At 39.9% G+C, this 27,831-nt stretch overlaps 1 protein-coding gene across 2 annotated transcripts in view; it reads right to left on the reverse strand.

The window, feature by feature from the left end:
• Positions 1–17,199: 17,199 nt before the first annotated feature.
• SLC9A3 (solute carrier family 9 member A3) overlaps positions 17,200–27,831 on the reverse strand; it is a 52,758-nt gene continuing 42,126 nt past the window's right edge. Inside the window, exons 11-16 of one of the 2 annotated variants that reach the window (XM_086614396.1) lie at positions 25,800–25,915; positions 25,229–25,358; positions 24,535–24,711; positions 23,902–23,977; positions 21,902–22,015; positions 17,200–17,753 (exon numbers count right to left, since the gene is read on the reverse strand). In XM_086614396.1, the coding sequence (XP_086470522.1) occupies positions 17,200–17,753; positions 21,902–22,015; positions 23,902–23,977; positions 24,535–24,711; positions 25,229–25,358; positions 25,800–25,915 (1,167 nt within the window). Of the gene's footprint in view, positions 17,754–20,359; positions 20,608–21,901; positions 22,016–23,901; positions 23,978–24,534; positions 24,712–25,228; positions 25,359–25,799; positions 25,916–27,831 lie in introns of those variants that run through there. The other variant, XM_086614397.1, reaches the window with a different exon arrangement.

Here is a 27,831-nt window from a genome sequence, read left to right on the forward strand (position 1 = left end):
ACATATATCTAATTACACCCCACCATCAGACAAATCATATCAGAAAGTACACACGTGTGCTCTGACCTGAGTTCACGTTGAACACACAACCCACTGTCTCAGTACCCAATCAAAACGCTCCTGTGACACGAGGCATAGATTTATTTAGGTGCTTTAGAGCAATAATTAGGAAAACGGTTAGTTTGCAAGGAATTTTGCTTTGCATGTCATTTACGTACTTTTCCCTCCAATAACTCTGATGTCAAGAGGAGATCAGAAAATTCACGGAAACACACCAGTGCCCATGAGAGAACAGATGTGCTTGCCAAGAGCTGCTGCGTTTCAGTAACCGTGTTACGCTCCTAGGGTTGACTACATGGATTTGTCCATTTTTAAGAGCAAAGTACCTCTCATCCCTGAGGTTCTTGCCTCACCTGTCCATTCTCACTTGGAATTTCCACCTCTGGAAACAACAACTGGTAACTTTTTTTTCTTTTCATCCACTTTAACCCAGAGCGCTCACATTCAGAAATCCTCCCTGGGTTGGCTAGGGCCCATGCAACACCAGCTGTTTCAAATTACGCCATTGTAAACATCAGGACAGTATAATGATTATTACGATAATGTGAAAATGAAATTATTCAACCCAGCATCCGCTACGATGTTGTTAGAGCATTCCTGAAGCAGACTCACAAGGAAGCCTGAGGTTGTTCTGAGTCTTCCTTTTAAAACTCCACCTTTGCCTCAGTGTTAAAATTTCTTACCCTTAATTCCCAAAACGAGTGCCTGAAGCTACTCGCTCTTCCCTCTCTGTGAATGCCACGACACGTACCCGGACAGCATTCCAGGTGCTCCCGCATGAACACTAGCCCACGCCGTATTTTTTCCATGCCGGAAGGTGTAAATGCAGCGGAAGCAGAACTGAGAGGCTTCACACGGGCAAAACAAAATCAGCAGGATGCTCCTGCCGAGTGTAAATGATAGACAACAAAGTCCATAAGAAAGAGCAGGAAGAGTCAGGGGGGAAACACCTGGGAAAGCAAATGCGCATTCCCTCAACTTGCATTGCTCCCTCCCGCTGCCAGTCAGGGATACTCCTGCACTTTATTTCCCTGCCAGGAAAGCAAAGCCTGCTTTCCAAAGCCTCTGCACCCCTGACTAGTTGGCATCTCTTTCCTTTCCATGCCCAGCCACAGCCCCTGGTTTTACAACGCCTCCATAGCTTTGCTCACTTCATTGGAAGCGCGCAATTATGAATCCTCTCACCTTCCCCAAATCTAAACTTTCTGAGCAGTAAAACAAGTTTGTGCTGCCCTGCAGGAAGATAGGTTTATAGAACTTCAGATACTCCCTGTAGCACAATCTTACAGAAACCCGTCAACTTCAGAGGAAATTTCTTGGTAGGAAAACTAGTGAAAAAAATCAAAGCCCTAAAAAAAACCCACAAGAAGAGGATAACTACTTACATAAACCCCAAATAATGCTACATTTCAACTGACCAGACTGCTAAAGAAATAAACATTTAATCTTTCCACTGCTGAGAAATAAAAGGAAGACAATTTACTCCGGCATACTGCCAATTAATTTAATTTTCCAATTTACAAGACAGAGAAAAGAGAGAAAGAGAGGGAGAAGTAATAAGAATGAAGGTTGGGCAGGCTTTTCCTTTCTCCCTCTCCCATTCCTCCCTCTTGCTTCCCCAAAATACATGTTTTCTGTTAAAGGATCTTCTTGGTACCAAAACATTCCAGAAAGATAGAGCTTGTGATAGCCTGGCATATCATTAATTAATCTATGATTGGATAAAACCTGTCATATCATCTAATACAGCCTCAGTTAGTAGCACACAAAAATAATAAACTTAACTAATTCAAATTAGTTCATGAGTAACAGAACATTTTTTTTAAATTTAAAATTAAAACAAAATGAGGAAAGAAATTTTTTAAAAAAGAAAACAAAATAAAATGAGCATTTAATTCTAGGAGAAGACTGATAAAAAGACTGGTTGTCCAGGTAGATGTCCACTTAGAATCTGTTATTCATAACTATAGAACTTATGCTTGTGGAATGGCACAAGAACAGGCAAATTCCATTTCAGATGATGAAAGAATGCTTTCTTTCTTCCTTAAAATATAAATAAAAGGAGCAAAAGCAGGAACTTCACTTTGTATACCAACAATAGGACTCAGATTAATTCATGCTATTCATTCCAACAACAATTACTTTTCCAGTTCAAACATATTTCTGATTTTGGAAGCATTCTAAGCTTAAATAAATCTCCTCACACACTGGTTTTGTAAATCAGTGTAAAGAAGCAGTCTCTGGAAGAGTCAGTTGCTCTAATGTTTATCCAGCCACAGATTAACGAGTAGCAAGTGAGGGGACAGGAAGTTCACTATTAAAAAGAGACCTAAGGAGCTCATCTGAGGTTTTGATATTTTCCCCCCATGTGTTGCCCCTTCATTTGCCTTGACCATCTACTGAGCATCTTACCGATCGTTTTTACAGCGGTACTCATCGCTGACTTGTGCAATAGCCTTCCAGAAGAAACAAGCAGAAGTCTTTGTGCCCTTTAAAACCTGTCTTTCTCGAAGTGCACCAACTTTCTCAAGTTAATTCTGTAGTTTCTAGATCCTGTCTCAATCTTAACGTTCCTGCTGCCATGCACATGAACACTAGAGGGTGACACGTACATGTAGCATAATTGTAGATGACGCTGACCATTCCGAGCAGGCTTTGATGGCACCAACATGTTTATAAACCAAAATAAGCTATTGAACAAGGGTGAGAAGAATGTTCCATAAAAAAAATTACATCCCTCCGTCAGGAGAAGGCTTTTCTTTGATCTCTGAACACAAGGAGACAAAGTTAGCCCAGTTTTTTACAAAAGAAGAAAGAAACTGAAAGCTGCCTGCAGCGCTGAAGTCAGTATCTCAGGCTAAGGCAATAAATACTTCAGACTGCTCTGACAACACACAACTCCCAGCAAAGCGAAGGAATCCTGCTATGTTCCTGCAATGAAGTAGCTCCTTTGTATTAACCTAGGGACACATTATCTAAGATACATGATAAAACCAGCACCTGAAGAAAACCAGGCCAAAGATAAAGTCTGCATCCTTCTTGGAAATCTTTGCAAAGATAACAGTAGACATGAAAACCACTTCTGCATTAAGCTGAAATACCAAAGAAGAAATAATGGCACGTCATACTGTATCTCTCCAACTAGCATAGAAAGAGACAATGAAAACTTAATATCTAGACAGAATCTAAACTCCTCGTGAAGCCTTGCTCACACTGTTTATGCTGGCTATGCTAGCCAGCAGCTCCAAAAAAGTCAGAAGCTGTACGAAAATAAGATATATAGTCAGGCATCAGAAAGGTGATGGACCCATTCTGAAGGACATATCATGAAGATAAGTATTTTATTAAGGCTTTTTTTTTTAAATTAACATTCGAAAAGGAAGACATAGAGATTTCCCACACATAGAGTAGGTGATACAAAAGGATTTTCAAGCACATCCAGCATTCCGAGCTCATGGTGCTGGGTGTCTGCACACAAATCTTGTTTAGGACTGGGAAACAGAGCCGGTAATGCAGCACGGGCTGAGAACATCGTCATGGCATAGTGCATCGCTGCTGCTCACAGATCACAGAGTGTAAGTTTGGGTCTCACTGAGACCAGTGTGGGCTCCAAAAGAACCAACATACCACAAATCTCTTTTCCAATATCTCAGGCTTGTTAATGATCACGAATCCTAACTTAGAGGAAGAAAAAAACCCTGTGTCATGCAAAGCAGCAGGGCATCCCTACAAGAATTCTCCATTTAATTCTACCTTGCTGGAAAAAAAAAGTTAATATTGCTAAATGTTTCTCAACAGAAGCTAAAACATATGGACAGACCCTAAAGCATGACTTCACATTTTTAAACATATAATTTCGGAACAAATGGTCTGTGAGATGCAGAAGAGCACCAGATTTTTCTCCCGCAATTTGGGAGGAAGACAGCACTCAGAGAAGCTGCTTTTCTGTATCATCACCTCAGTCTGGGCCAGTGTTCCCCAACCTGTGATCTCAATGGTATCGTACAGCGTTGCTTTGCACCGCTGCAGAAAAGCTGATAGCAAGATAGCAAAGGGAGAGGAAATTTTAAAAGCTATTCACATATATTTGAAAAGTCTGCATATTTGGTTGGAAACAAGAAATACTGTCAAAACACTCCAACATCATAGAGATGATACACAGAAGTAGATAAATAAGACCTAGATGCTACACCCCTCAAAGTTTCCTTTTTATTCTAAAAAGCTAACATATAAACCAGTAACATTCTGCAAAAATATCCATTGGTCTGATTATAGCCTGGTTGGCACATAAAAGGGCCAACATAATTAGCATTGTCTTTTGCATAGTTCATCAATCATTCTTGTTTGGTTACTCAAAACAGGGCTTGGGGCTAGATAGGAACAACACAGCATCACAGTAAGCATCTCCAGAATAAAACAGAAGCCTCCATACAAGCTATTTTGGAGGGTAACCAATCAAGTGGACTTCCCATATTTGAGTATTTTGAAATGGCACACAACCCTATCACCACTCTTTCCATAGGCTTCTTCAAAACATTTATCTTGGAGGGAAAAAAAAAAAGTCTTAAAGAGAATTGGTTCCTGATGTGATCTGTGTCAGGAAAAAAATAAAGGGGGAATAAGGATATGGGAGGAACGATAATAATTGTGCAAACACTGAAAAAAATCTGGGCTTTTCTTAATTTCTAGTTCTCTTCTGCTTTAAATAGCACAATGAACAAGTACACGAGAAGCTTTATTTACACCCAAACACCAATAAGAGTTAGCATAGCTTAGAAGTCTTTCAAGGCAATTATTCTTTTTAGTATCTTACATAAGCTGGAAGGCAACAAAAGCACATCCAAATTGCAAATCCAGCACAAAAGGGTTTAGGTTTTAACATCTACTAAACTTTTGTCAGGAGAAAAAAAAGACATACAGGCTAAACCCATCAGATCATCTCTGACCCAGGTCACCTACGAACTACATTAGATGTCATACCAATTTCTGCGTGATCACACATTTTGAAAGCCTGTTAAATGTGTTTTTTCATGAGAAAGGGATGATTTCAGAAATTAACAATACGCCAATCATGAAGATACACATATTTAAAAATGAATCAAGTTACAGAGGACGTATGGCATTTGCATTCCCTGATACACATTCAGGATCTGAAAATGCAGGACACTTTCGATTACAACTGTACAGCACTTTGGACAAACTGTTCAGACTGGAAGTGACAAGTTCTCCAGTCCAGACTTCTAGATATTTCGCAGAAGAGTCTGGCAGTACAGTGATCTCCTAAGTTCCACAAGTCCCGTTTTAAAGACAGGCAACTGGACTGCATGGAGCAGAGCGATCCAGGGTTGGGTCCCACAGAACCTATGTATACACAGATGTATGTTGGGTCCCACAGAACCTATGTAAACACATAAACCTATGTGTTTACAGCACACTGACCACACCAGAATCTCCTTCTATATTCAGCGTTTCTGGTGTAGAACAGAAAGGGCTGGATGGCCTTACTCACCTGGAAGCAAGAGAACAAGCTTCTCTTGGAGCCATCTGCTCCAACTGCTTGGAGCCATCACCTCCGAAGCAGCCGCTAAGCTCCAGGCTCTGCCTCCCTTGAAGAAAAGCGGATCCCGTGATGCAGAGCAGATGTGCAGAGGTGAGGATGGAGTTCAGCCTCAGCTCCTTTTCTCTACTAGCTCGTTCACCTGGAAGCGGGAGGAGGAAAAGAGAGGCAAATGTGGGGCTTCCAATTCTTTTGGCACATTGTTCTTTATTTTCACATGGCAAAGAATGCCATGCACAATTCTCCTGACACAGGATTACGCCAGCCTCCTACTGCGATTAAAAAAAACCTTACCAAAGAACACCAAGAGCTCATCAGGCAAAAACCTGCTGGTGCTGCTGCACAGCTAGCCTTCCCAAAGCACAAGGCTTCAGGCACCTGAGACCCTTTGCAACCATCTCCTCATCACCTCAGAGCCTGCAGTTATCTCAGGGATAACTTGGGATGCTATGACTTGCTAGCAACAAAGCTATTCTAGAACCTTAAAACCAGGATTGATCGTGAGATAATGTTCTCCAAAGGAAAGGCTACTTGAGGCAAAAGAAGTAGTTAGATCTGTTTTCTAGCATTAAATCTCAACTCTTCTTTTACAGATATTTCAGCACACACTTTGAAAATGCACAGTAGAGGGATGATATTTGAGAGAGAAAAGTAGATTTTGATTGCCTGATGTCTAGTTGGTTCTACCTGCTAGCACAAACAAGCAGGAAGAGCTCGAGATCAAACACACAACACAACACTCACCGCTCCGAGCAAGTCTGGAGGTGACAAAGGAGCAGGCAGGGAGTTTGGATCACCTGCTGATCAGAGCTCAAAGACAAATGAGGTGGTAATTTCAGTCTTCATAGCCAGACACTGTGGAACTCCAAAAAAAAGATCAAAATGTTCCAGTTCTCTCTGGAACTATCTACTGAACTTTAAGTTGAGCCCCATGCTGAACTGATTTTAGACACGGAGCTCCAGGAGCAGAACCCCTGAACCATGAATTGCCATACCTGGAATGTTTCTCAACAGCCCTGACAGACACGTTAAACTCACTAAATGTTATCGTAGCCATCGTGTACCATGCTAAGGTCAAAGCTGCTGAGCTTCCCTGTGACCTCACGGGAAAACACTGCAGATATTCTCTCCATCAATCATTGCAGCATTTATTTTCAGAAAAACTCTTAGAATACGCATTCCTCCGTGGCGGGGCCAGAGTATTGCTCGTGCACCAGCACAGCACACATCATGGTGGAACTGCAGTTTCAATAATATCCTCCCTCCTCATTGTCGTGATAACGCACGATTCATTTCAGACATGTTCATATACTGTTGAAGAGACTGTTTCACCATTTTAATTTTGCGATTTCTAGTTACTTCTAAGTAATTTTTTGTGGCAGCTACGAGCAAAAACTGGTTTGCACCAAAGTCTACTTTTTGTGGAGCATCATTTTTCTTCAGGTCTCCCCAGCTGTGAGCCCAGAGCACATCACCCTCCCCTTTTGGCTTTCTCTCTCAGATATGCAAGAGATCAAATACAACACAAAACCACTGCAAGGCATTCACTCTGCAAAGATGGAATGTTTCTCAGTTCCTACCTTTTAATATTCCTGAAGGAGTCACGAATTGCAGGTCTTTGACAGCCCGCAGCTACCTTTTAGGGCACATCATCTCCATTAATTGCACAAATAAATCTTGCCTGCAAAATGTTATTTTCAAAATGCAGTTGACAGAACAAAACAATCAAAACACTGAGAACCTGAAATCATCCTGCTCCCTCTTAGTATTCTTTTAAAGGGCAGTTGAGTTATACTTTTGTTATAAGAAAGAAAATATTCACTGGAGGGACTTTTTCTGTGGGACCACATTTAATCAAAATCAAGTAGAAATACTTGAAAATTGGATGTTCCTGTCGTACCATAAAATAACCAGAAAAGACTATTAAAGAAGAACAACTGGTCCCAAATGAAATTCCAGCTTATCGTTAGCAAGAAAATTTAAATTTATTTTAAACATTTTAAGGAAACTTTGTTTGCAAAAAGATTTATAAATTAAGCTTTAAATCAAAGTCCTTAGTTTGGAAAGTTCTTTGGTTTTGTTTTCAAGAAATTCCATCTTCAGCCTAAAAACCCTATAAAAGAAAAATATATCTTTTCATCAAAATTGCACAGAGCAACTCTGTTCACAGCAATAAAAGATGTAAGAAAACCGTTCCAGTTCAAAGGCTGATAAAGGATGCTCAACAAAAAGGTAAGGAGAAGACACACCATGGTAAATCCGAAATGATTACAGGATAGGATTGTGTAAGTGTTCTGAGCTCCTGAACAAACAAACAAACAAAAAGATAACTTTGAACTATTATGTCTACTCTGTTTTGTTGTCTGACATCGTATAAATGTGTGCAAGTTGCAAGGCAGTCTTCTGCATTCTTAGGTAGATTCTGAAGGAGATCAATGGGGACAACCGTATTGTCTCTTTTTGTGTTGAACAATTGGCATTCTCCTAGTGCTACTACCTCAGTTCTGTAGTCAATTGCCTACAAAAAAAGCCACATTGATTCCTTCAGGCACATATGCTCTTTTCTCCATAAAACAAATTGCTTTTTTACACTATGGAGTTCAAAACCCACCATAGACTTGTGTTTCCAGAAAATTATTCACTGACATTGAGAGAATATCAATCCCTAGTGCAGCCAACGGGTCAGACTACAATCCTTTCCAGCAGACACATCAAAATTTTGCTCGTAAAAAAGAATTGCAGTTTGAAGGCATTGAGTGGAATCCAGCATGCTTTTTTTAATCCCAGAGTAGAAAAGACATATGTAGTTATGTTTCAGGATAACCTTTTCTGCTCCACTCCTGCATCACAACTTGATTGATATGTAACAAGTGTTTAAGATGTACATATTAACATAGCCCTTACTAATTAAAGGAATCAATCCTGCAACTGCAAGTTATTCTAGCATAAGTAGTAAAAAAAATTGGCAGCACCTGTTTCCAAAAACAGAGCTGTTTTCCAGAAATAGGCTTGGATTAAACACTGATAACTAGTGATGATTCTTCTTCAGCCTAATGTTTGCAAATTCACCTCCTCACAAAGTGTTAGCTGCAATCACTGTCTTTTTAACATATATATAAAAAAAAAAAAAGAAAGAACATAGTTCATCACCTAAAGAACTTAATGCAATGTGGAAATGCAGCAAAGTCATGACCTAGAGGCCAATATAAGTCTTGTGCTTTAAAATGCTTACACAAATGTGTCCAGGAAAGAAGACCATGTAGATCTTCTAGCAATGGTTTTATTAATCCATGCTGGGAAACATGTATCGTTTCTGTGTGCAGAAAGAATTAACGAGCAATACGCAACGCGCTTTGAATTGAAGGGATACTTAACCAAAAGTGGTAGTTGCATTAGATTTACTCTGAAGTAATTGATTTTTTTAAATTTATAAAAAATATTGTTAAATTGTTTTTCAGGACCAGCAATTTAAATGGTCGGCTTTATGGAAGAACTCTGTCAGAAGACCAATGTCCCAGTAATCTCTCTAAAAGTTGTTTTTCTGAATGTGTCTCCTCTGGTATTAATGGTTTGAAGCAGAATTAACCTTCAGTTAACAGACTACTTGCTACGTGGAGTGTGCTTTTTCTTTTCACAGAGAAATGAGAGGAAAAATTCTTCTTTATTTTTCCCTCACATTTTCCAGTATCGAAAATGTATCTGTAACTGTTTTGACAATTCAAAAATTGTTGTCAAAACCACAAAAATCTATTTCCAGTAGAAAGAGACTTAAAACTCAGGATATGGAATAATGGTAACGATTTATAACAGAGTTTGGGAAGAGCTTAGATTTACACTTTCTTTTAAAAATCGTGTAATATTTAAAACCTGTAGGGCTTTAACTACTTTAGAGATATTTGAAGGATGCAGAGGGTACTTCATTAGCGAAAACATACCCAAAAGTTTTGTTGGTGTGAAGACAATGTACCAGCACCAAAGATTTATTATCCTGAAAACACAATAAAAATAGCTAACTGGCATTAAAACTACTCCACTATTCACCATATTCACTGGATTTCCATACAGGACTAACAGAAAAGTAAGAAAAACGCCACCATTCACACCACGTAACAGCATCCAGTGCTCGAGATTCAACATCATGTAAACTGCCAGAATATTTTAATACATTTCAGCAAAGAGCAAAAGGGAGATTGACACAAATCTTACCGAGTTGACAATGAAACTTTTTAAAGTTTTAATTTTGCATTTCCACCCCACGAGGCTGTCATGTACTAAAACTCTACTGGACATAGCAACCTTGGTATTCAATAAGTCACATCGATAAGTGGAAGCATCACGTGCTTATTGTGGCCCAAGTGTGCACTCAGGAAAACCACTTTGAACACGTGTGGCTTTGAGGGCCATATTAGAGTGAATTTACTTTGATTTATGATAGGAATACTAAACATGCTCCACTGACGTGACATCACTTTCAATAAAGGATTCAGACAGAACACAGTCAATAAAACAAACCTATAAAGCTACTCAGCAAAGATTTTACTGCTAAGTAGTATCAGCGTGCATCAGATGGCTATGCCTGAAATTCTGTCAAGACTAGACATAGGTTTTTGATTGTGGAAGACAGCAGACAAATTTTAACAGCTTCTTGTTAAGAGAGTTGTTTCTATTTAGCAACTCATCCATCAATGCTGCTAAATTACACTTCTTCATCGGAAAGATCCAAATGTTTTCAAGCATTTGTGAGTGGTACTAAGTGTGTTTCTCTGGCAGGCTACACAACATCAACATCAGGTGCTCGTTTCGGTCAAAACCTGGTAAGAAAGCAGAGATCCACACTCTCCACTGCAACCAGTAGCCATGTAAATAGTCACTTCGGTGCCTTCCATGTGATACTAATGAAGGTCTGCACTTGTGAAAGAGACTAATTAATTGCAGATGGGCAGGGGTAGGTGGAGGGAAGACAGAGAACGCACCTCCATTTCAACACCCAGTTCTTTTCAGAATTTAACAGCAGCCCTGGCCTGCAGAGTTCATAAATGCTCACTCCCACTAAGGCTGTAAAATCTGAATCAGCAATTGCAGAGTTCGGTGGTGCAGTTGAGGCTTAAAGCTTAAAACGCTCTTTCTGAGCAGCAGATGAAGGCACAACATGCTGGACTTGAAGACATCAAAGCTGTAGGCACAGCTCTATGGCACCAATCATTCTTACCCAGCTGGACTGAGTTGAAGATAATGAACTAATTACTAATTACTAATCAACTCAAGGTACCGATCCTGCCTACAAGAGGCAGGCCATTTCCTCCTGGCTGTGGAAGATGCAATAGTGTCTCTGGTGCCGCAGCCCAGGCTGGTGAGCAACAACTGGTGAGCCCGACGTGATACATCCGTGAGACCCTGGGAAGCCCCGACTCCCTCGCCGAGCCGAGAGCCCGAGCCAAAAGAGCCGGAGCCAGTGCCGGAGCCGGGAGCTCGAGCGAGAGTCCTTCGGAGAAGAAGGTAAAGCCGCAAGCCCCGACGTGGTATTTGCGGGAGGGAAGCGTGCTGGAGTTGGATGAATGGGCCGGGTCTCTGCTCACCCATAAAGCCTTTGTGAAAACAAAAAATGGTAAAACAAAAAGGGGGAATTATGGCATCCAGTCATTATTAGCCAGCTGGACTGAGTTGAAGATAATGAACTAATTACTAATCAACTCAAGGTACCTATCCTGCCTACAAGAGGCAGGCCATTTCCTCCTGGCTGCGGAAGATGCAACAGCGTCTCTGGTGCTGCAGCCCAGGCTGGTGAACAACACAGCTCCAGTGACATTCCCTGAAGTCAGGGAAGAGAAGAACATAGTTCCGTGTTTTCTCCTGCTGCCTTTACCTCCTTCTCACTTGTCTATGAAACGAACAACATTCCTTTAGCTCTTTGACCAACCTCCCACCTGTGAGAAGGCTTGCCAAGCCAAACAGCCTCCTGCCTACCTAATCCTCTCTCTACAATTAATGGAGTCAGCCAATAAACAGTGGTGACCTCTTTGCCGTTCAGAAACGGATGACAGCCATGACAATGCCACCAGTTGGTCAACAGCCTGGCAGCACGAAAGTGGCACAGCACAAACCACTGCTGCTGATGCAGCTTCACTCCCATGCTGGGATGATCTAGTAGTGTGATGGTCCAGTTCCTCAACGCTCAGCACCTCACAGAAAAAGCATGAGTTTTCCCGGAAACAAGGTGGCTGTTAGAGACAATGGAATTCTTCCTTGTCATTCTGTTCTCAGACAAAAATATCTGACAATTAGCAGCAATTGTGACTCTGTTCTCTGAGATAGCAGCCAGCAATTTCAGGCCTCTTACTGGATGGGCCACAAGAACAACTTGCCTGCACTGTTTGAGAATAGTTGAGTGGGAAATCCTGGGATAATTCACCTCTGGAAAAACAGGCAAGAGGGTGGGAAGCAATAGGGGAGGACCTGCACTGTACTGAAATATAGCAGTACTCATGAGATGTGGACCTGTTTCACAAAGCCTTTGATGGCTCAAATGTTGTGACCCTGCCAGACCACAGACCTTTTACCATTTTACACCATCCCAAGCAGAATGTCTGAGCTCTGTGTCAGCCACTGAACAGACCTCCATAAATTCCCACCTGTAGTGATAAGCAGGCACTTTATAAATGCTTAGCAAACCTGACTAACTGGATCAAGTTTACTTTAGACACTTTCTCAGTAAGACTTTCACTTTGTAGGTATTTCCTATATTAGGGACACAAAAAAACTTCAGACAGATAGAACTTAACACCTTAGATGGAGAAGTCTTGAGTCCACATCAATAAAGATGCAGCACTTCTCCTCACAGACAAATTATTCCCCCGTTTCACAGTATGCTGCCCTGTCAAAACACGCATTTATATTTCAAAACAAGTCTTCTGAGAGTGGCTAAGGGACCCGGGGTTGTTCAGTCAAGAGAAAAGGAGGCTCAGGGGAGATCTTATCTCCCTCTACAACTACCTGAAAAGCGGTTGTAGAGAAGTGGGTGTCAGTCTCTTTTCCCAAGTAACAAGCAATAGGGCGAGAGGAAAAGGTCTCAAGTTGCACCAGAGGAGGTTTAGATTGGATCTTAGGAAAAATTTCTTCACCAGAAAGCTTGTCAAGCACTGGAACAGGCTGCCCAAGGAAGTGGTTGAGTCACCATCTCTGGAGGTATTTGAAAGATGTGTAGATGTGGCGCTTGGGGACATGATTTAGTGGTGGGCTTGACAGTGTCAGGTTTTTGGTTGGACCTGGTCTTAAAGGTCTTTTCCAACCTAAATGCTTCTGTGATTCTAAGGAGAGAAAAAGTTAACGGTATTAACTAATGGTGAGTAATGGTTTTTGTAGAACACAAGATGCTAAGTCTCCTAAGTATACAAGTTCAGGGGCTTGTGGTATGAAGAGAACTTTGTTTTATAAAATGATGGCAGAATAAAGATTGGAGGTCCCGTTGTGTTTGTGTGTAAGTGGCATCACAATCATAGCAAGTGGTTATATTTGAATATTATCATTGGAGTCCATTTTGCATCCAGCACTTGGAGCACGAGGGGGAAAAGCACTGGTATACCCTGAAATAACTACAGGGCAAAGGGGGCCAAGGACAAAAAAAAGCAGCAGCAACACGTTTTGCTGTTCACTAGTAAAATACTTACAGAAAAATAATAATAATTAGAGCTTTTTTTTTCCCAAGATATTTCCCATACAAAAGGCTTTGGTACTGTAGTGCAATTGACAGCTTGTTAAATATTCCGCACAAACCCGGAAGTCTTCTCTAAATCATTTGCCAAAGCAGTGTGATTCCACCAAAGTGATACAATTTATTGCCAAACTTCTCATTATGGTACACTATTAAAATGTTTCTATAAAGACACATTAGCAGAACAACTTTTAATTATATTTAAAAATATAATGCAGTAAGTTGACACCTTTTGGAAAGTACACACAAAAATCTCCAAACAGCAGCACTCCATAGAGTGACAATTTAAGGCACATGATTATTTTGCAACCTTCGTTACATAAACCTCTGGCCAGACCATATATTTGTTAAACATAATTTTACATATTTCAAAAACTAGGATCACAGCTTAGGGAGGCGGAATTCATCTGAATGCAGTCAACACTTCTCCTTTTTTAACATTGCTAGGTCATAGTGCAGCATAAGAAACGGTGTTAAAAAGAACCTTATCCGTGGAGCAAAATGTACAGAAGAGACATCAAATATTTCTGCACTTCATCTTTTTACAACAAGGTAGGCCACAGTTAACTTGTTCACTAAATAGCAACTGTGGAATTCCCAAGTTGCCTTTCTTTGACAGGTTTAGGGACCCTGACAGTGCAGGGTGAATGGTTGGACTCGATGATCTTGAAGGTCTCTTCCAACCAGACAATTCTATGGTATGTCACAAAAAAGTATTTAGAGTTTTCTGCCAGGGAAGCAGGAACTGGACTGGCCTCACCAGAGGTGAACTGGTTTACCAACTGATCATTCCAATCTAATTCACAGGATAAAAAAGAAGCTGATAGCCACAGCCAGAGCGTCGGCAGCTCCAGATCGATGTTGCTGTGATGGAAATTAGTGATGCTCGACTGACTGAAGCGTGCTGAAGAAGCAACCAAACACTTGCACCACAGGACATGTGCTGAAATGTGAAAATACATAGAAAGGGTGTGGAAAAAAATGTGAGACAGGTTATAAGCTCTTATAACCTGCTTTTTGTATATACCCTGACAGTCATTGGGAGCAATTGCCTTGGAAAAAAATAAGGAATTATAACCCGCATCTTCCAGAGACATAAGAGCTTCAGAAATTATGCAAGCTATGCCAGGGAAAGTTTCTTCACTATCAGAATTGTCCATTTTATCCTTCATCTGTTCAACTACAGTGACACAACATACAGACAATGCCTAAGGCCTTTGAAAGCAAATGGAGAGTTAAGCCCTTTGTAGATAGTGGATTTCCATTTCTTCTATTATTAAAAATGGCATAATGTTCCTCTCTGATTTACAAAAACTCCTACAGTCCACAGTCAGGATCCTGCTGACATTTCACAGAGGCAGCTGTGCTTGTAAACACTGATGTCTATTGATCCTCTCTTGTTCAGCGTAAGAGCACACAAGAACATTAAAATCTTGTAGCCTGTGGTTTTCAAAATTGCGTACTCCTGTGTGTGCAACATTTATCTGGTGAAAACTCCCATCTGCTGATGATTTACAAATGTTTTCTTGAGGTAGCCTGTACACAGACAGATTAGGAACGCTCTAAGCAGCATGCAGAAGACACGGCCCACAGTGTGGTTCTTCTTCGGACTGCAACACAGCAACGACCTCTGCACAACAGCAAGAAGAAATGAAAGTTTTATTTCAAAGCCAACACCTGACGAGCATCTTGTCAACTTTGGTGTTGGTACTTCAGCATTATGCTACGAGACTGGAGGTTAGATTTTGGCACATTGCACTTAACCCGTGCTAATATTTGGGAGCAGTCATGGCCCTGTTACATATCTATGCCAATGACTAAAATACTTGTTCCAATTATAATATCTGGAACAGCATCAATATGCTCTACTTCACCAAAATAGTTATGTCCATATGTACTTAGTTCACAAAAAAAATGTATTTACATTATTGAATTATATAATTAACATCCCTACTGGTGACAGACAGCCTTATGTCTCACGACCTTCACTAACAAGACTAGCTCTGGACGATGAAGCTTTCCAGTTAAGGACACTGATTTGAATCAGTGCCCAAGATGACTGCAAACAGGCAGCTGCTTGTGGCTGGATGAGCCAGTGCTCTGAATCTAGTCTCTAAAGGCATACGTTCTCTATAGGTTTGTATATGACATTTGCTGTCACATCTCTGCGATTTGCAGTGGCCTAACAGGCAGCTTTAGCAAAGAGAGCAAAGATAGGAGAAAGACGTGAGCACAAATTTTCATACGTTGCTCCACTCTTTTTGGGTGTCTGAGTAAACCTCAAATTTGACATCTGACACAGAATCGCCTAGAACCCATTCAAAGTCTGGGTACGGAGAGTGAGACGACGACTAGTTCCTACAGATAAAGTAAAATTTACCAAATAAAGCTTTTGTTGGATCCAGCCTTAAGCAATTCAGATACCTCCTTGAAGGTGACTTAGCTCATTTACAAATGGTTTACGCTGATATCAAACAGAAATAAGGTGCATAGTAAGATCACAGAAGCAGCTAAGAGCTCATCTTCTATTGATGTCCCAGAACCTTTGTAAATTATACCACTGAAGATTTCAAGCCAAAATTTCAGGACTGGAATCATCCACGGCAAAATACAGACAGGCCAGAGGACTGTACGCTGGCATGTAGCATTATACATCCACGAGAAGTCTCAGAGTTTTCACTTTTATTTAGTCTTCATCCACGTTAGCTTTCACTTGACGTCTCCAGCTGTCTTCGAGGTGATGTAGATCAGATTCATATGCAATAGGTGTCTAGTGCAATCTTAACTACTATCATTTAACAGAAAACTAGGGACAAAAAAATAAAGGAAGTTCCTAAAGCAAAGAGGTATGTACATACACAGTAGCCAAACTACCTCTGTACAAGACTTTGGACCATCAACATCCTGAGTCATTGTGGCACTTAAACCATGTGGCAAAACACACGATAGCATTTGAGAGACCATTATCTTGATCAGCTATTGAAAGTGATACATTAATTAACAAGATAATCTAACAGAGTATTTGGAAGGTGTCTTCCAAAGCAGCAGTAAAAATGACAAATATTTACCCTTCTGTCTGAGTGAGGCTATTTAAAATAGAGCAGCTTAATTAGGAATATGAAATGAGTTGCTCGTGACCACACAAACTAAAATTCTGAGCTAATTCTGGATGTTCTTTCATTCCAGTGCTACTGAGTAGAGGAAATGAAGGTGAGGGAAGGAAATGGCCTTCCTGGAGTCCTTGATTAGATTTCAAGATGCCAGGACTTTTCTCTCCCTGGAAAGTTTTCCACCAGAGTCCATATCCCACCACTACTCAGTGACACAAATGTTCAAAAGCAGGAGAATTTTTTTCTTTAGCTTGCACTTATAAAAGGCACTGATGCATTTCAATCAGAGTAGACTTAGCAGGCAAGAGGCTAACCATTGGCTTCTCCTACTTTAATTTTACATCATAAATATTGAATTCCATTACTGAAGCAGCAAATGCAGCCTATTTCTTTAAATGTGTTTATGGCATAATGGCATAATAAACCATTTCTATGTTGAAAAAACAAGAAGGATTTACCATTTGAAAAGATTCTTGGGTTAGCCCTCCAAAAATAATATTGATATCTTGTAACAGTCTACATGAAAAAATAACAAGGAGGCATATTTCCCCTTCATTATACACCCTTTCATTATGAATGAGAACTTAAAAATGTAAGTGCAGCAGAAAAGCTCCAGTGTTTCTTACATTGTGGGACCCCACTCCCTTTCCATCTGAAACCATTCCAGAGCAGATCCCATGAACCCACAGGTTGCTCTCTATTTTTCCAGAAGCCCTTTGCTCAAGTTTTTCTCTCTCATCTTCTCCCTTCAAGTAAGTCCTGGCTCACAACTGTGTTTCCTCTTGTTCCAAAGAATGTGGAGGGACATGGCAAGATGCTGGAAGAGATGCCAGCTTCTGAAGCTTGGGGTGTTGCTGAGGTCTTGGCCTGTGAAAGGAACGTCGGCTTTGAACACGTCTGGCTGCAGCAGATCTGTAATTTCCTTGTACATCTAGCAACATTTTCTTCTCTTGGGGCTCCTTCATGTAAGAGTCTTCCAGCCCTTCAAACATAAGTAGAGCGTTCTCTTCTTGTGAATTCTCTGACTTGTAGCTAACTTCAGAACAATAACCTGAGTTTACTGTCTCTTTGTTATCCGTGTCTGTACCTGCTTCCCAGAAGATATCAGGTACATTTGGGTTGCAAGAAGCTATATACTCAGAGACAGTAGAAAGAGATATATTCCCTCTGTTTTCCAATGAAGAATAGTTTTGTGTCCAAGGCATTTGAAGACAAGATGGGAAGAAGTGGAGGGGAGCCACTGGAACGCTTTGATTTTGGTTTAGTTGGTCATCTGAAGAGGAGTATTCTGTCATTTCAATGTCATGGTCCATTTCACCTAGAGAGCATAATTAAATATGAACATTTGTAATACACACTTTCTATACTCGTGTGCTGAATATTGGGCTTTGCTTTTGGCTATTTTTATGAAAGTCTTATGAAAGTCAGGGGTTTAAGACGGCTTTTTTTTTCTGGGGAACTGTACCCTGTCCCAGTTTCCATCTTGAACAACCTAAAGTGAGTTTATTAAACTTCTTATCCTTGCCGAGTATCAGGCAAAACTTAGTTCACTGTTCGTGATGAACAACTGCCTGTTTCAGATATTTAGGAGACAGAGCCGTGATCTGGTGATTAAAGTGTATATTTATCTTGAGAGGTTTAGTCCTGATGCTCAGCAAGGAAATCTTTTGGAAAATTTTGAAAGAAATTGTGCTCTTTCAATCAAGTAGCAGAGGGTATCACCACGGAGTCAATTTTTTATTGACCAGAGCCTATGATCAGTTTTCTGTAGAGAAACTTCACATTTCCACCCTTGGCTTCCAGTTTCCATTGTTTTTTAAAGCCTTTTAATTGACATTTCAGTATTATTCTCTTATCAGGAGAATTTTGTTAAGGAGATAATTCAGAGGACTGTTTGAGAAAATAATTAAGGTCTAAGCTTATTAGCTTGGGAAATCTAACTTCCCAAAACACTTCTTAAGAAACACAGCAGTCAAAACCCAGTGATTTTCATATATCAAAAATACCTGCACAAGAACTTTTACATACCAGTTCCTAATCATAAAGCCAATTATAAATAAGGCAATAGAATGGAAAAAAAAGAACAAAGGTTAGCAAGAAAATGTTCAGCAACTCATATGTCAATATTTTATGACAATGTTCTCAGTGGGGGGGGAAAAAAAAGTGAAGAAAATTTCAATGTGGATAGGAGTTTTCCTTTTAGAATGCTGCTCCTTGCTCAAGTTTTTAATCAGGATATTGGAATTCAAATTACAGTTCTTTAATGAATCCAATGTTCATTTTAAAACATTGTTTAAAAAATAATTGAAGATGCATTAATAAGGAACTGAGTACTAGAATCAACCACAGACCTACAGGCCACTCCAGTAAAAGAAAGTGATGTGTGTCCTGTATTTACACTTGAACGAGCACATCTGCAGGGACAGAAGCCAGAACAGAAGAAAAATGGAACTTCCTTTTCTATTTATTTTCAAAAGGTTATGAAGTTCTGCTTGAATCAAAATTACCAGCATTCACTCTTATCCAGAGATCTCTGTCTGAACAAAGTTTCATCAACTAACTAGAGAAGTACTTTCAACTCACCGCATTCCTTTATTTATTGATGCACAGAGGACACTAAGTCATGCATCTGTGATCATGGATTCCACAAAAGCGAATTAATGATGAAACTGACTATTGCATTTTATTGCATAATCCCCACAGTGCCCTATGTTCTGTTCAATTATGATGCCTGAACTGTGACCTGACCCACCTCATTTACAGCACTGACTGTGATGATTATAGAAATGAAGGCTGCTTTTTATGGTGTGGAAGATTTCCACAAAGTAAGAATTAAAGGGCAACTAGGATATATTCATTTAAACCCAGAGTCAATTTAATTTTAAGCCTCTAACACATTAGAAGCAACAAGTTATTTACTGCATCAGAAAGCTAAGCATTTTTCTGGTTTCAAAATAAGGTATGGAATAAGATAAACTTATGTTTTAAAGATAAAGCTCTAACCAAAACTGGAATTCTGCTTCTTCACAATCTGGCTGTTGTATAATTATGTCTACCTGTGCAAGGGAACTCTGACGCATTCTAGTAAACATGCTTCATTTTAAAACCCTTTCTTACGTAATTCAATGATGACATCAGCAGTTGTCATTGAGTACTTGTATTGTATCAGTGGGACCATTTTCCCTTCCTGGGCATTGGATAAATAACCCAGACAAATGTTCAGAACTGACTCAAGGCTCACTAACAAAAGAGTCAAAAATCATATTCTAATCATGCTAAGAATGAGAGATCCCAGCTCGCTGCTGGCCCAGCCCTGCTGCTCCTGCTGTATATCTAATGCAATGGAGTCCAATGGGTTGAATTATTCATCTGACCACTTACGGGCAAACTATATCATTTGGCATCAGCAACTGCATTGCCTTTTTGGGGCTTCAGACTACTTTGCTTACATCTACAGACAGAAGTCACAATGTTACTCGAAAGACCAATCGCTGTTTAGGGAGGTTGAATCAGAATTACCTGATTCCTGCCAGGGAATTCAGGTACAAATTTTATTATCTAGTACTGACTAACCGAGAAACCTGGAGCCTCTTGAAATTGGGTGCACAACATTCTGGTATTTGGAATACTATTTTGTTGGCATTTAAAATATTCAAGCCAAAACAAAGAGCAGGACTCATATCTGCTGTAAAAATAGCAAGACATTAGACCCCAGATAGTTGGACAGCAATTCTGCAGAAGGAAAATAGAAAGATGTTTTGTTATTTGATCTGGAGGAAAATAGAAGATGTTTAGTCGTACGAAGAAATCAGGAAGGAGAGATGCTCTGGGAGAAGAAAAATAAGAAAAGTAAGTTTACTTGTCAGTGGTCAGGGTTGATAGGAAGATTGATTAAAAATAAAGGTGATAATATCTTTTAAAATATTACATATGCGTTGATTCTGGGAGAAAAGACCTGGGTCGGTCCTCTGGGCCATCTGCTAGCAGGAAGGAATCTATTGATTTATTGCTGAGCCGGAATGGAGCGAGTCGTCTGAAGTTGTTTGGAGAATATGGGATCTGCACCCGGGCCCTTTGGGATGGTACCACAGTATCTTCACTAGATAACCATGGTGAGAACTTCATGTAGATGCTTTGATCGTCGTCAGCTGAAAATACTGGGTTATCAATTCCTAAAAAAAGTCCACGAGTGACAAATACGATTAATCAAAATAATTTCTTGGTAATACAGTGAGATGCTTTCTAAAAGGAGAACGAGCAATACACAGGCAATTATACACACACAGGATGCTCTTTCTACCTTGGTTATTGTCAGTCATTTTGGATTTCTATTAAAGAGAAAAATTTGATATTATGTATAACACGCAGTTATGTTTGGGATATCTGGAGACAAAAAAAGAAAATCAATAAAAGAAGAAACCAGTCAGCAAATTTTAAGCAAACTAAAGCACAATATTAAATAACTGCAAAAAATTCAAATCAAACTCATGAAAAAAATACAAAAGACGGAGAAAAAAATTGCAAAGGCATAAACTGCACAACTCCGGAAAGGAATGAGATGCGTGTGTGAGGGAGCAGGCCACAAAACAGTGAAAAGTTACAGGAGGCTTTTAATAGATATCAAGTTGGTGGTGTTTGAACAGAAAAAGACATTTTAAAAACTAGTCTATGTCTGCATCTTGCCACCCACTTATTTCTGGATCGATTTCTGGGTGTCTGTGTACATTCTCAAGCATAGAGTTTGTCATGGAAGAGTGAAAAGGCTGTATCAGCATGTCTGCCCAAAAAGAACAGCCAAAAGTATTTTTCGTCACTGTGCATGTCATCTTACATATGAAGCATACAGCAGCACGCTGAAAATTCAAACACGAAAGTGCTGAAGAGAAAGACTAAATTCTAAAGTTTTCTAAATCACATAATATAATTTCTGTTATGTATAGTGATACACTTTCAATCTGATATTTTCGAGCCTTTCAGGGCTGGAAATCAAGTCCAATGAAAGCCCCAGGAATGCCACAAATCTGCTCTTTTCTGTGACGTCTATGAGCCTATAAGGATCTGCAGGGGTTGTGAATTTAAGTGGAGAAATCCTACGTGAAAAAAAGAAATATGAACTTTATCACAACAAAGGGCTTCAAATGTGAATAGAAAACAGTTCCTAAGGACTAGTATTGACTGGTCCTGTGAGGTTGGACAACTCTGAAATAACATTTTCTCTTACTAGAAATAATTAGTGGGTTTCGGTCTGGTTTAGGCAGTCATGCTCACAACTTCTATCAGTAGCAAATTTGATGCTCTCCATACCTCTGGATATCTAAAACTTGTTATCTGTTAACATTAATATTAAGTAAATATGTTTTCTAATAGAACTCATCAAATAAAAACAAAAAAAAAGTACAGACTAAAGCAGCAGCGTTTCTAGTATATTTGAGAAAAAGAAACTCTGTAGGTAATTAATATTTTTACCAGTTGGAGCGTCTGTGAAATTTTGCTTCGTCACGTTAGCCAGGAAATCAACTCCTTTGCCTAGATGCAAGGTTTCATAATCATTATTTTCTTCTGATTCAGAAAATTCCAAATCTGGGGGAAAAAGAAAAAAAAGTCCAATTTGATTAGAGATTTATATCAGTTCTGATAGGAAATGTTATTTCATGCTGGCAAGGTTATCAAAGATACATCTTTAAAGAGGATCTAGATAAGGGCAAAATTTGATCAACAGTTGTAACACTCAAATGTGAACGTACATAGAGTTTGCAGCTGAGATACCATCAAGAAACTCAACACAGGTTTCTGGCTTGTGTTGTTATCTGGTGCTATGATACAGAGAGAGATTTCCCCCTCTGGCTAAGCTTTCGACTAACAGAATCGCCTGTTTTTTGGGACTGAAACAACCACCCTGAGACATGGCACCGCTGCTGTGCTGTGTCTTGTGCCTTAAATCATAGAATCATAGAATGGATCGGGTTGGAAGAGACCTCAAAGATCATCTAGTTCCAACCCACCTGCCATGGGCAGGGACACCCTCCACTACCCCAGGTTGCCCAAAGCCTCATCCAACCTGGCCTTGAACACTTCCAGGGATGGGGCATCTACAACTTCTCTGGGCAACCCGTTCCAGTACCTCACCACCCTCTGAATGAAAAATTTCTTCCTTATCTCTAATCTAAATCTCCCCTGTTTCAATTTAAAGCCATGGCCCCTTGTCCTATCACTAAATGCTCATGTGTTGATAAATGTCCCGTCACAATGACCAGTCACTGCACTTCCATCATTTGGCAGAGGTATATGTTAGTGTCCCGACTGCTGCTAAACCACTTGTTAAGTCTATCTTCCAATGAAGCTTTTTTTTTTAAGCAGAGGATGACATCTCTACACAGTGTTCTTTAACAAGATGGTATTGAATGACCTGCGTTTAAGTATTTGGAAAGCTCTTCTCATGCAAAAATGTTCTAGAATATTACACTTAATTCAGCCAGCCTGCATTTTCCGTGTCAGTCAAAAAAAAATAATGCTCAGAAAATTATTCAAAGAACATCCATAAAGAAAAATATCTTTGCTTAGAGCTATTGAGGAAAGATGAATCCCTCCCTACTTTACTTCAATTCTCTTGGAGATCAATAGGTTGCACACATAAACAGGAAAAAAAATACAAATAAAAGTTAGTTCAGTGGCTTTTAAACCACATTTCAGTTTTCAAGTGACACACAGTATTTTATGATTACGTAACAAACATATTAACATCCATCATGTCTTGCTATGACAGACATCAATGTCAAAAGATGGCTAAAACATGAGATGAAAGAATTTGGGGTTTTACATGCAAAACCAGCTTTTGCTAAGGATCTTCCGTAGGCTACTCAGCTTCAGACTGCACTTTCAAGGCTGACCTGTGTGTTAGATTTGTGCATGAAAGCTGCATGGAGCTGAAACTGCCCTCTGACGGTGTTCCTTTCAAAGCTACGCTCTCCTTGAGCACGCATCAACTCTGATTCAGACCCTTCTAAACAAAGAGACCTCAACTCAGATCAGAATGTCATCTCAACTATTGAGTTTTATCTGGCATAGTGTCCTGGGCTACGTATCCTGCTGTGATGAGAAAGAAAAACGTTAGCAAAAGCAGCTCAGTGCAGCTTATCCAAAAGGAAGTTGAAAGCTCGTCTATGTTATAGCCACTGCATTGTTTCGTTTTGTTTTCAAAATTTAAATGTGATATTTTAAAAATGTGAGTGAAAAGGTGAATTAAAATTTGGCTTGTCATGCAGCTACCTAGAAAAACAACTTCTAAATCATTAAGACACTGCACTTAAGCACGGAGCAGATGCCTGCTCAGAGTTCTGAATTAGGACCAGAAGTCCCTTTCTAATACCAGCTTCACTGTTGCGTATCACAAAATTTTTCAATGATGTTTTACTGACAACGTAGCTGGTAAAATGCAGCTAATGAAACTGGTCTGAGAGTCTTTTTACCTTTTTCCTTCAAAGTAAAATCTTGCGCTGGATTGTCTGAAGGTATTTTTCCATTTGGTATGACACTGCTGTTTCGCTGGAAGAAAAGAAGCAAAGTTACCACAAACGTGGCCGTCATCACACAGCAATGGCAGTGACATCCTCTGAAATCAGAGCTCAGCAGCACAACCCTGAAACCTGTTGTAATCTTCGCTTGAGACTCAATATGGATGTCATCAGTTTCCCTCCTACACTTGTACTCACTACAGGAAAAGGAAGGAACTTTGGCTCTTGGTATGCTGTATGTGCCCTCTTACTTTCATGCAAATTTTGTGGAATGCTCCATGCTACAGTGCTACCCTGCAACACGTCCTCCCAGTGTTGTAGCATGGCTCAAGGTCTGTTGTTTTTCAAGCCACCAAAAATCTCTCACCCAGAAGACGGGAAAGCACAGAGAAAAGCAGCACATGAGAAGATGCCCCTTGAGTTATCTCATAGTTCAATCTCTTCTTGCTTAGGCCTTTTAAGTTCATGAAGTTCTACAGGACAGAGATAAATGCAGGACGCAGGACCCTTCGGAGTCCTCCCTGCCTTCCCCACCCCTGAATTTGTGTAACAAGTGCCTACATCTGGGCCCTTGTAAAAGTATTTTACCCTTTTTTGGCCCCGGTCCCGCTTGTGGATTTTGTTGAGCTTCTTGGAATGGTTTATTCCTAGTTTGGTACTCTTGAAAGATTCTAAGCGCTTCCTCATTGTCCTGTGGAAAATCTCCTTGTCTTGTTTCTCATCTTCGCTGTGCATGATCTCATGTCGACTGTAAAGGTGTTTGTGCTGTGGCCAGGAAGGGAAGACAACATTCATTTATTTAGAAATACAGCTGGAAGCCCCGAATCAAGGCATTCAATCTGTGTCATGCAAATGTAAACGACTCTCTAAAAAAGAATGAACCAAAGACTAGTCTGAAGGCATTAAGGAAACTCCTTTCTTTCTTTCTCTTTCTACACCATGAAACAGGTGTAAGTCCAGGAATTTTAGGTACTTATGAGTGACATTCCAGGTAAGCCTCTCCCTAGAAGTGTCTGAATCACTTCAGTTGATACACTCCGTTTAATCTTGCTTCAGAAGATATGTGGGACCAAGTTCTGTGTTCCACTGGCCCCAGGGAAATCAAAGGCACCAGTTCTGTTAAAGAGGCACCTTCATAAACGTGCAAGACTATAGACAAAAACCTTAATATCCTCTGGGGCACAGATTTTGCAGACGGGTTCTTTCCCTTTGGGTTTCACTCCCCAGTTTTGGATCCTAATGCCTCCTGGTTTTAGACTGGAGACCACTTCCATGCTCTCACCTCCTGCCGGGGTTTGTACAGGTACTGCTGTAGGGTGTGATGAGCGATGGTGTCTTCTGTGTCCCGAATACTTTTCCTCCTCTGCTCTAAAGCTTGCATGTCGAGGCAAACCGGTCCGGCTTTTTCCCTCCTGAGGAAGAATACAATATACAAACAGCAGTTGTTAAAAATCAGTGATTGCTGAAGAGGAAGAAAAAAAGCGGGAAAATGGGGAACGAGAGGGAGAAGTGAAGATGAAGTTTAAAGAAAAAAGAAAAGGTGAAAATTGGCTAAATGAAAATAAGTTATCAAATACCTAATGGGAAATGAGAGAAGATTGGGTTTTGTTTTTCAGGTTTTTACCAGCCTTTAACGCAAAAATTTGTTTGTGTGTAAAATGCAACAATGTAAGTGTTACGGATACCCATTTTGTGGGGGAGAAAAGATGAGATTAAGTTCAAAAAAGCAGTGAATGAAGCCCCTGTAATTTGCATTTGTCAAAATTTGTAACAGTTTCCATTTCTTCACATAGAACAACAAAAAAATAAACAACCACAACCCTCCCCACCCCCAATCAGTCAACATTACTTACAGTAAATAGGAGACAGAGCTTTCCACAGTACTTGGACGTGGGGTGCTGAAATCCACATTTACCATGTTGTCTGTACTTGGAGAACGTATAAATGCCAAGGAACCTCTACGTTCTCCCTGGCCACAGAAAGAAACAAGACATATTACAGCTGCAAACACCGGGGGCAAAACGTGTATCAGAAAACGCAGATAATTTCCGAGGCTGCTGTATGTAAACGGCACAAGAAGCAGGGGAGAAGTTGCATTTAGGTAACGTATACAAGCCATTTTTTGGTTTTATGGTTTCTTCGCGTTGAGTGATGTTGCCCCAGTGAACAAAGCTAGGAGAAGAACTATTCCACTCTCCTAAATTGATTTTGAGGAGGTGAGTGATTTCTTAGGCCTCGATCTGTTGGCAAATTATATCCTTGCACTTTTGCACCCTGACTCGTTTTCTTCACAGACCCTTTCAGGGATGGACCTTTTACTTTACACCACACTAAACTTTCTGTTCTCTACCAGGCTGAAAGCAGCAAATGTGAAGTGGTGGTAGAAGTCTACAAGACTATTTGAAAGAGATTGTGTCGCGAAGAGATGAGATATTGAAGAGATGAGATTTGCTTTCAGTTCTAAAACTGGTGTCACAGAAGTGAATTCCTAGAAAAGCTCAAATTTATGTCTTCACAGTTTTCCCTACTGCTTGCATGATCTCTTGTTTAGGTGAAAGTGAGAAATCACACTGCAGGTCTCTACATTTTAATTAGTAGTAAAGAGCACAACAAGAAAATCTATTTCCCTTGCAGAATATTGAAAGAGATTTCAATACATTTCTCCAACTTTAACTGTATTGTGTCCGATTTTCATATTCGTAGAGCAAATCAAACACGTTTCCTTTTGCTGTGGTAGCCCACATACATGCCACAGCAGCATGTGTTGAATCAGATCAGTAGCATTAAGAAGCACACTCTGGACTCAGTAGGCAGAAAACTTAAGAGGAAATAAAATAAATTCTGGGTCAGCATCATCCTGCCTGTTTTCTTAAGTGTATCTGACTTTCTGTTCAAATAAAGTTGAATGTTTCATACATACATCATACTATATCATCAGAGGAGGAATTTTAGCCAGAAGTTATGAACTGCAAGTATTTTAAGTCTCTTCTGTTCACTTGCTCTGGATTATTTTAATTTTGCCTTGCTTAGGCTCTCCTCTCTCAATTGTAAAGAATTTATTTAGGTTCAGACTGAACTCTTTCAGGCTCTTGTTTATTGTACAGAGGCAGCACAATAGCAGAGCTGAAGAAAGAAAAAAATTATATTTTGGTTTTCCAACTCCTCCATTTGTTACAAGCGAGAGGAGAGTGAATAGCTGAGGGAGGCAGATCTTTACCCCTCCTGGAAGAAATGACTTCAATTTCAACATCAGCTTATAGCTCACAGATATTTAGCTCAAAGATATATTTCAGAAGTCAAGGAAAAGTTAGTAAAGCAGTGTATCACTGAAGCAAATATTAACGTGAGAAAGGTGGAATGACTTTAGTATTCACAACTCATGACTAATCAAGCACGTTAGCATAACTAATTTCCACTGGAAGAAACCATGTTGCAAATCTTTTGTAGAACATGGAGACCTTTTAATTTCTTTGTCTATTATTATCAGATCAGTAGACATTTGCCATTAGAATTTGTCTGCAAGACACAAGATACACAAATAGTATTTGGACTAGGGTAGCAAAAGTCAGTTTCCTTGTGCTATGAACTGTACTAAGGTATAATGAAAAAGGTAACTCTCCTAAAAAAATAGTAACTTAATTAAAAACTTAATCTGACATTATTATACGGGATTCAAGACTTTATTGGGTGAATATTCTGGGGCTAAATCTCTATGGCTTAGTGATCTATAGAGCCCTTTGCACCTGTTAAAAAATACTGTAATGAATCTACTGAACAGATTCAGTAGTGAATCTGAATATGAGTCTCGTGCTCATCAACATCAATGTCATTATCTAACTTTCTTCCTCTGAGGTGTGACCCAGAAAGCACCATGAGAAAAAAAAA

The sequence above is a fragment of the Tauraco erythrolophus genome, chromosome 7, assembly GCF_009769465.1.
Source record: "Tauraco erythrolophus isolate bTauEry1 chromosome 7, bTauEry1.pri, whole genome shotgun sequence".
In the NCBI taxonomy this organism is placed as follows: Eukaryota; Metazoa; Chordata; class Aves; order Musophagiformes; family Musophagidae; genus Tauraco; species Tauraco erythrolophus.